The 10,086-nt window shown below is 45.2% G+C and overlaps 1 protein-coding gene across 3 annotated transcripts; it reads left to right on the forward strand.

The window, feature by feature from the left end:
• The first annotated feature begins 2,304 nt into the window (after positions 1-2,304).
• On the forward strand, positions 2,305-9,819 carry PROCR (protein C receptor). 3 transcript variants are annotated; one of them, XM_059892393.1, is made up of 6 exons: positions 2,305-2,797; positions 3,898-3,982; positions 5,235-5,381; positions 8,045-8,296; positions 8,619-8,897; positions 9,153-9,813. In XM_059892393.1, exons 3-6 carry the CDS (start codon positions 5,306-5,308, stop codon positions 9,272-9,274), a joined length of 729 nt encoding a protein of 242 aa, XP_059748376.1. In that variant the 5' UTR covers positions 2,305-2,797; positions 3,898-3,982; positions 5,235-5,305; the 3' UTR covers positions 9,275-9,813.
• Positions 9,820-10,086: the final 267 nt, after the last annotated feature.

Here is a 10,086-nt window from a genome sequence, read left to right on the forward strand (position 1 = left end):
AGAGGAAGCTTTAAGGGTCTAACACTTGGTATGAACTTTTGGCATGATATACATAACATAAATATTCAAGCATGTTGGAAGCATGTGTTCAAAAATATATTGATGGAGAGTTAGCTCCCCCAGTTTTTGAGATACTATGTGGTGCTTAAATTCACAAACTTCAGCATCAGAGAGTTGTGGTTTCAAATTAGAGCTTTTGTTATATGATCTTAGGATGGCATCACCGACTCAATGGACATGGGTTTGGGTGGACTCCGGGAGTTGGTGATGGACAGGGAGGCCTGGCATGCTGTGGTTCACGGGGTCACAAAGAGTCGGACACGACTGAGCAACTGAACTGAACTGAACTTAGGTAAGTCATTTACCCTCTCAAAGCCTCTGTTTCTTTATTTATAAAATGACGTTAATAAAACCTACCTGGTAGGGCTGGCATGTGAATAATGTGAGATTATTTGTATAAAGATCTTAAAACTGTTCCTAGCCACGATAAATGTTACCTATAACAATTGCTATCTCTGCTGCTTAATTTTCAGGGCACTGGTGTGTGAAGAGGGTGCTTGGGAAACAGCTGTGGCTGTTGCCACTGTGTCCACGACAGATCTTAGCTTGGTGGGAAAGACCTCTCTGTAATTAGCTCTGTGTGTATTGGAGTGGATCCAGTTTTTAAAATTTTTATTTATTTTTTAATTTATGTTTTTGGCCATTTGGCATGTGTATGTTAGTTCCCTCTCTGACCAGGGATCAAACCCTCATCCCCTGCATTGTAAGCATGGAGTCTTAACCACTGGACCACCAGGGAAGTTCTGGTATGGATCCACTTTAATAATCCCAGTAACCCAGGCCCTATCTACTTAGATCAAACACTCACAGCCTTCAATTCCAAATTGGTTCAATCATGTACTTTATCCCAAAGTACCCTTCAAGCCCCCAAGGGAGACAAAAGGCAAAGCAAAAATACACAGACTCACTAGGAACCAGATAAAGCAAAGGAAGACCAAAACCAAGTGCCATTTGATACCCAACATCTGACGATGTCTACAGCCTGCCGGGAGATGGATGAGGGAACTCTCATGTACTATGAGGGTATAAACTGGCCCAAACTTTTTGTAAAGCAGTTTGGCGATATCTAGTCAAACTGAAGATGTGCATATACCCTTGACTCAGCAATTCCACTCCCAGGTTTGTATCTACAAAAGCTCTCCCACACATGCACAAGAAAATGTTTATAAGAACATTCATGTTGTTTATAATAGCAAAGAGCTAGAAAAAAAAGACTGAAATGTCTAACAACAGGAAAATGGATAAATAAATTGTGATATGTTCATAATCATGACATGTCATAAAGCAGTGGAAATGAATAGACCAACACATGGCAGCATGAATGAACCTTATTAATGTGTCAGGTGAAAAAGAGCAAATTGCAGAGGAATGCAAGCACTTCAATACCATTTACATAAAGCCCAACTTTTGCAGAATACCACCATATATTACTTAAGAGTAAATGCATATGCCATATAGGAATACAGAAATGTAAGGCTGTAAAAAATAACAAAATCTGATTAGTGGTTACTTTGGTGGTGGGCCATGGGGGAGAGAGATGCATTAGGGAGGAGTATAGAAGGGGCTTCAATTATATTGGTAATATTTTACTTCTTACGCTGAGTGCTGGGGGCTTGTGTGTGTATGTGATAAAATTCTTCAAGCGTGAATGACTTCTTCAAGTATGAATTATTTCATACTAATTTTGTATAAATTTATATGCAGAGTATTTATAGGCAGAGTACAACATGAGAAACGCTGGGATGGATGAAGCATAAGCTGAAATCAAGATTGCCGGGAGAAATATCATAACTTCAGATATGCAGATGATACCACCCTTATGGCAGAAAGCAAAGAATTAAAGAGCCTCTTGATGAAAATGAAAGAGGAGAGTGAAAAAGTTGGCTTAAAACCCAACATTCAGAACACTAAGATCATGGCATCTGGTCCCATCACTGCACGGCAAGTAGAAGGGGAAACAGTGGAAACTGACAGACTTTATTTTTTGGGCGCCAAAATCACTGCAAGTGGTGATTGCAGCCATGAAATTGAAAGACGCTTGCTCCTTGGAAGAAAAGTTATGACCAACCTAGACAGCATATTAAAAAGCAGAGACATTACTTTGTCAACAAAGGTCCATCTAGTCAAAGCTTTGGTTTTTCCAATAGTCATGTATGGATGTGAGAGTTGGACTATGAAGAAAGCTGAGTGCTGAAGAATTGATGCTTTTGAACTGTGGTGTTGGAGAAGAGTCTTGAGAGTCCCTTGGACTGCAAGGAGATCCAACCAGTCAATCCTAAAGGAAATCAGTCCTGAATATTCATTGGAAGGACTGATGCTGAAACTCCAATACTTTGGCCACCTGATGTGAAGAACTGACTTACTAGAAAGGACCCTGATGCTGGGAAGGATTGAAGGCGGGAGGAGAAGGGGACAACAGAGGATGAGATGGTTGGATGGCATCACTGACTTGATGGACATGAGTTTGAGTAAGCTCTGGGAGTTGGTGATGGACAGGGAAGCCTGGCGTGCTGCAGTCCGTGGGGTTGCAAAGAGTCGGACACGACTGAGCAACTGAACTGAACTGATCTGAATTTTGCATAAAAGATGAGACAATATAATTGGCAGTGACTTAAATTCTTCTGCTTTTTCTGAGCCCTAGTTCAGGAAAACAAAGCCCATCTTCTCCTTCAGACTAGATTGTTTTGATGAGCTGGAAAAAACTGTTTTTTCTATGTTGTTTTATAACAACTGAGAGGTGAGTATGGATACTCCTGTATATTTTCAGCTCAGAAATTGGGAGCCTGGTATGTACCCAAGGTTTGCCCCAATTCTATGACATCAATTCTCCCTCTGAGAAACAGTATGTAAAATAAAAAGTTAAAATTCCCCCATCAGCCCTTTACCTAATCCCATTTCCCAGAGGTACTCTCTACTGATAGTCCCCTTGCAGGCATTTTTTTCTATGCATATACAAATACATAGGTACACACATAAAGTTTCTTTTAATATAATAATCAAATTATATATGGATTACATGGACAGAAGTAAAAATTTTAAACTAAAAATAAACGGAATTTTATTGGGTTGGCCAAAAAGTTTGTTTGGGTTTTTCTGTAGTATCTTACAGAAAAATTTGAATGAACTTTTTTGGCCAGCCCAATACTATATGTAGGAGACGTGGGTTCCATCTTTGGGTTGGTAGGATCCCCTGGAGGAGGGCACGGCAACCCACTCCAGTATTCTTGCCTGGAGAATCCCCATGGACAGAGGAGCCTGGTGGGCTACAGTCCATGGGATCGCAAAGAGTCAGACACGACTGAGTGACTAAATACAGCACAGCAATACTATATGTATTGTTCCACACTTCCTTTTTTCATTTATCAGTGTCTCAAGTCAACACATCAGCTCATAGTGATTTGCCACCTTCTTCTACCACAATTTGTTACTGAAACTTCTATTTTTAATTCAACAAGAGATACATGATCACATTCTAGATGCAAAATTTTCAAACAGTACAGATAGAATGATAAAATCCTTCACAAAATAGAGAAAACCTTTCACAAAATTGCCATCACTAACACACACACCACAGACACACACATTCTCTTAATCTCAGGCCCCTCCCTGAAGATAAACCATTGCTATATTTGATGTATATCCTTCCAGATTCATTTACTCCCACAAAGAAATAGGTTGTTTAGTTGCTGTGTATATGGTTGACACGTAAGTGGTTCTAAACTGTACATAATGTTCCATAACTTACTCCTGATGATTTCTACATATTATAACTATCTCATTCTGTCATCCACTAGCTGATATTTATTATTTATTATGCTATTATTTGCACTGTTCTAGGTATAGAAGCAAATAAGATGGACAGCCTCTATCTTCATGGAGCTTACATTCTGATGGGACATTCAGACAATAAACATGTAAATGAGTAAGTAATATAATTTCAGGTAGTGCTAAGTAATATGATGAAAATAGAGCGGGCACTGGTAGGAAGTTCCCTACATATGAACTTTCAAGTTGCAAACGTTCAAAGATGCAAATATGCATGCCAGTCCCTGTATGCCAACTGTTGTATTATACTACTGTACTTTTCAAGGAACTGTACCAGAAGATTAAAATTTTTTATTTTTTGTGCTTGCTTTATTTCTCTGAAAAGCATTATAAACCTATTACAGTACAGTACTATATAGCCAATTGTGTTAGTTGGGTACCCAGGCTAACTTCATTGGACTTACAAACGCAATCTCGAAACAGAACTCATTTGTGTATAGGGGACTTACTGTATTTGCTTCCTCGAGTAAGAAATACACTTTATACTGCTACTTAATATCCATCATAGAAACCTACATGCACAAAACCAATACACACACACATACAGTTGAACAAATATTTCATGAAATAATATTTACCCTGATTAAGGGTGATGCACTGAAAATTTTTATACTATTTCATTCTAAGGAAAGAAGTCTATTCATTCAAGTCTATTTTATTCAAAGGAAAAACCCTGCTAATCATAATCTGCCTAATTGTCTTCATTGCCCACTAATAGTTTGTGACTTCATTTTGAAAAATATTACTATAAGGAACCAGTTCTCTGCTGAGAATTAGATTGTTTGTAATTCTCTCCTGTTTCAAACAATGCTGCATGAAGCTGCTTTACTTCATTTTGTGACTATTTCTGAGAACAAGATCCCTGACTGTATAATTACTATTTACTAAAAATTCTGATAAAATGTAGTCAACATATTGGAAAACTGAATTCTAACCCCGGATCTGTCATCACCATGATGTACACACTTTGGGTACTCTCTGGGCCTCAGTTTCCTCATCAGAAGCATGCTGATCTCAACATCCTAAAATCTGCTCTAAGTGGATGCCCCACCCCCTGACTCAGCGAGGGCAGGACTTCTCTCTGGCCCTTCTCCCCCTTTTCCGCTCACTGTTCCTTGGAAGTGGCCCAGGGAAAAGGGAAAAGGCAGGTCTGGGCAGGAGGGTGTGATGCGGGCGGGGCAGAGGGAGGGGAAGAGGGAGGCCAGCCCCCTAGTAGGAAATGAGACAGGGTAAGAATAACGCTTTATAAGCCTGCCGCCCTCTTTCTCCTCCCAAGCCCTGGCCACCTTCCAGCCTCCTCCGTCCAGCCTTCTCCCCTCCCAGACAGTCCTCATTTCTTCTTCTCCTAGGCAGCAGCCGGCCGGAGCCCCCAGTCTGCCAGAGCCAAGAGCCCAGGTGGGGTTGAGAACCTCAGCAAAGAATGTTGACAACACTGCTGCCCCTGCTGCCACTGCTCCTGCCCGGCTGGGCCCTCTGCAGCCAGGAAGCCTCAGATGGTGAGTCGATGGCATATGTCCTGTCCTGGGATGGTTCCAGGGACTCTCAGCCTGTCTGGGTACCCAGGCAAGACCAGAGGAGAGTTTATCCCCCAGGTTCTGGGCCTGCAGCCAGCTGGATCTCTCCAGTGGGCAGGCGATCCTAGGGACTGGTTTGTGTCCCCAAGCCAAGCTGAGGAAGTTACAGTTCAGCTCCTGGGAAGGGGGAGATGGAGGAGGCTAGGGGGAAACAAAACTAGACAAATGGGAAAGGGGCTGGTAGAAAGGGTGAGAGAATTAGCCATGGGTAGAGGGGAGAGGTGGGTGGGTAAAGTCTGGAGAGGGAGAGGTCTGAGGGTGATGGTGGATGGAGGTGAGTTTAGGGAAGATGGGAAAAGAGATAAGATGAGAGATGGAAGGAATGAGAGACACTGGGAGAAGTGATGGGAGTTTTTGGGAAAGACTCGGACTGAGAACTGTGAGGCAGAAGAGGAGACTAGAGACAGTGGAGGAAGACTGGTGAGAGGAAACTCAGGGGAAAGACAAGCTGTAGTTAGTAGGAAAACTTAATGGGGATCAGGCTGTCACAGTGGCTCCATTTAAGCAGAGAAGGGGAGTTTCTACCCTGTATTATAATTGCACAAGGGCCTCCTCTCTCCTCTCCTGCAGTCCCTGTAGCTTCAGTCTCCCCTACCCCCTGCCCCAGAGAGACAGCAAATAACCAGTATTCAATGAGTGCTCACTACAGTTAAGATGTGTATTGACTCATCTAACCTCCACAAAATCTTTGCAAGGTGGGTAATACTATTATCTCCATTTTACAAAGGAGACTGGTCACCTAGCAGGTAAGAACCTTGTCTGGGGGTGACCCACACAGATATACTTATTCACATCTACAGATACAGAGCACAACTTCTCAGATGCAGACATGGACAGAGACATCCCCACACACACAGATTTACAACCTGGGACTCATTCCCTCCTCAGACATTCTCTGGGCACCAATTCCATGCCAGGCCCTTGGCAGGTGTAGGAGGCAGAGATAACCAGACATGATTCCAGCACCAAGAGGGATGGAAGTCTGTGTGTTTGAAGATAGTTATGCAGAATCTGGGATTACTGAAATTGACCCACTGTGTATGGGAGGGCAAAGAGGAGAAGCATTAGGAGAACTTCTCTAAGGACAGGGCAATAGAGCTGGGCCTTAAAGCATGAATAGAAGTTTGCCAAGAGGCAGAGCAACCCTGCCATGCTATTCACATGTCAGCCGAAAGGCAGCATGACAGACTCCAAGTACTGATGTACTATCTAAGCATAGGGAAGAGACCAAAAGGGCTGGGAGGAGGGGGAGACGGCGAGGGGGTGGTGGGGGAACCAGCCTTCGGGAAGCTTTGAATGTCGGGCTAAAGACTTTAGATTGATTCTATAGACAGATAGCTTATAGGGAGACAGTGTAGTTGAGTGGATTCAGACGGCCTGCATGCTAATCTTAACTCTCCTATGCCACTTGTCTGTTTTCCATATGGATGGGGTTAATAATAGTAGCTAGTACATCAACTTAATGGGAGGAAGGCACAAATAAGATAATAGTGCATGTAAAGTATAGTGCCCAGGTCATAATAAGCATTCAATAGCTATTATTCAGAGAAGGCAATGGCAACCCACTCCAGTACTCTTGCCTGGAAAATCCCATGGGCAGAGGAGCCTGGTAGGCTGCAGTCCATGGGGTCTCAAAGCGTCAGACACGACTGAGTGACTTTCACTTTCATGCATTGGAGAAGGAAATGGCAACCCACTCCAGTGTTCTTGCCTGGAGAATCCCAGGGACGGTGGAGCCTGATGGGCTGCCGTCTATGGGGTCGCACAGAGTCGGACACGACTGAAGCGACTTAGCAGCAGCAGCTATTATTGTTGTTGCTGTTGATAGAGGAGTGTGTCCCTGGAAGATTTTAAGCAGAAGGATGTAGTGTTATTTCTGGGCCGGGTGGAGGTCAGATAAAAAGCGGAGAGACTAAAAGATGAGTGGAGGGGATAAGGAAATCACTACTCCAGTCCAGATGAGAACGACTAAGGCCTGAAGTAGGGCAGCGGCAGAAGAGGCAGAGAATAGGAGATGAAATTGGGTCTTCATGTGAAAATGTGTTAGTCCCTCAGTCATGTCCGATTCTTTGCGACCCCATGGACTGTAGCCCGCCAGGCTCCTCTGTCCATGGGAATTCCCAGGCAAGAAAACTGGAGTGGGTTGCCATTTCCTTCTCCAGGGGATCTTCTGGACCCAGGGATTGAACCCAGGTCTCCCTCATTGCAGGTGTCTGAGCCACCAGGATTTAATAACTAACTGGAAATGGCGGGGGGATGGGGAGGGGGTGGGGGGGAGGAAGGGGTGAGAGCTTGAAAGGATGTCAGAGTGGCTCTTCCACTCGTCTGGATTTTCCTGGGGCAAGTGGCTTCTGCACGTCTAGCCTCAGTTTCCTCATCTGTAAAACAAAGATAATAACCCCTGTCCTGCCCTCCTGACAGGGTTACTTGACAGCGTCAAATGGGTGGAAGGGTAGGAGGGCAGTTTATGTTTATAAAGGGCCAGGGTGGGCGGCTGACCTCTGGGTAGGGGGTTATTATCTCGAGTTACACGCTGACCCCTCCCACGCCGGCCCAGAACCAGACGCTCTGATTTCCGCCCCCAGGCCCGTGGGACCTCCACATGACCCAGGTCTCCTACTTCCGCAACCCCTCTCAAGTGTGGCACCGGGGCAACGCGACGCTGGGGGGGGTCCTGACGCACGTGCTGGAAGGCCCAGGCCGCAATGTCTCGATCCAACAGCTGCAGCCCTTGCAGGAGCCCGACAGCTGGGCACTCACGAAGATATACCTGAATCGCTACCTGGAGGAGTTCGTGGGCTTGGTGCAGGTGGTGCACCAGGAGCGGGGCGTGACCTGTGAGTGAAGCACACGGGGGGCGGGGCTGGCGAGGGCGGGCCCTCTTGAGATGGGAGGCGTGGCCTGTGGGCGGGCCATAACGAGGGGGCGGGCTTATGGAAGAACGAGTCGGGGCCGAGTACTGGGCTGGGTGCTTGAGGCTGGAGAAGAGTCGGTATCCTAGCTGACGTTCTGTCAGCTTTTTCCTGCTTGGCAAGGCTTCGGGGTAGTCCCTGTTGGGAGTCCCTGTCCCTGGTCCACCTTGCACCCTGATCTCCGTTTCCTCCTCACACCTGACACCTTTTCCACACTGTCCCCTGATCCTGAATCCCCTACCTACAGTTCCTCTGATCATTCGCTGCTTCCTGGGCTGCGAGTTGCCTCCTGAGGGCTCGGAAGCCCGTGTCTTCTTCGAAGTGGCTGTGAATGGGAGCTCCTTTGTAAATTTCCAGCCAAAAACAGCCTCATGGGTGGCGGAACCTCATGCACCATCCAGAGTGGTCACCTACACGGTTGACCAGCTAAACAAGTACAATCGAACTCGGTACGAACTGAGGGAATTTCTACAGGACACCTGTGTGCAATACATACAGAAACACATCACCACGAACAACTTGAAAGGTATGATGGGCTCAGGGAGGGACCTATGTGTTGGGTGGGTTCCAGGCAAATGGGTGGAACTGAAAGATGGATACCTCTTGAGCAACAGGAGGCCCAGGGCTGGCGATTTGGGACTGAGTACACACATCTTATGTGAATTGGTAAACTAGCCCCTCCTCTACTTCCTTTGGGGAAGAAATCCTTTGGGGTTTGACTCAAACCATGGACTCACTTGTTTGGGGGTATGTTCTTCAAGCTAACTCTTCCCACGTTCAGCAGGAAGCCAAACAGGCCGTTCCTACACTTCACTGGTCCTGGGCGTCCTGGTGGGCTGTTTCATCGTCACTGGAGTGGCTGTAGGCATCTTCCTGTGCACAGGTGGACGGCGGCGGTGTTGATTCTCTCCAGCCCTCGCTGGAAAAAGGCTAGACTGATTCAGCTCACTGCAGAACTGTGCACACTCTCCATCTGGGACATTATATTCCAGAAGATTTAGAGTGGCAGCTCATTTCTTCTCTGAGATCTGCCCACCAAGAGTTTGGGGGAAGGAAGGGGAGGAGCCTAGGTAGACATGGTACTCGGCTTGCTAAGAACCAAAGAACTCCTATATTTTGCTGAATTGGTCTGGGAAGTGAATGCTTATTTGTATTTGTAGAAAACAGATGATGGATTTGGGGCAACGGAGGTGGTCTATGGCCCTTCTTTCAAAGACAGAATCTGAGGCATTCAAAACACACAACCAAGTAAAACAAGTCATCCGCAACCCAAATAACCAACATTCTGTGCTTTCAGGGATGTTAGATTTGGGAAGAGACACTGGTGCAATAGAGGTAGTGGTAACCAGAGAAATGATGAAAGTGTGAAATTCAAGTAATATGGGAGCAAGGAGTTATTAAGTAATCAATAATAATAACTAATAAAATTCCTTACTTATGTATACAGCATTATTATTTCCTCTACTTTGCAAAACTTTGGGGAAAGTAACTTATACACCCACCCCCCACCTTTTTTTAAGAAAGAGAAAACTTCTTTTTTAAAAAAAATACTTATTTGGCTGTGCCAGGTCTTAATTACAACATGTGGGATCTTTAGTTGCAGCACGTGGGATCTAGTTCCCTAACCAGGGAATTCCTTAACCTGTACCCTTTGCTTCTGCTTCCTCATCTCCCACTCACTATCCAACCCACTGCAGTCTGACTTGTCTATAAAC

The sequence above is a fragment of the Bos taurus genome, chromosome 13, assembly GCF_002263795.3.
Source record: "Bos taurus isolate L1 Dominette 01449 registration number 42190680 breed Hereford chromosome 13, ARS-UCD2.0, whole genome shotgun sequence".
Taxonomy (NCBI): Eukaryota; Metazoa; Chordata; class Mammalia; order Artiodactyla; family Bovidae; genus Bos; species Bos taurus.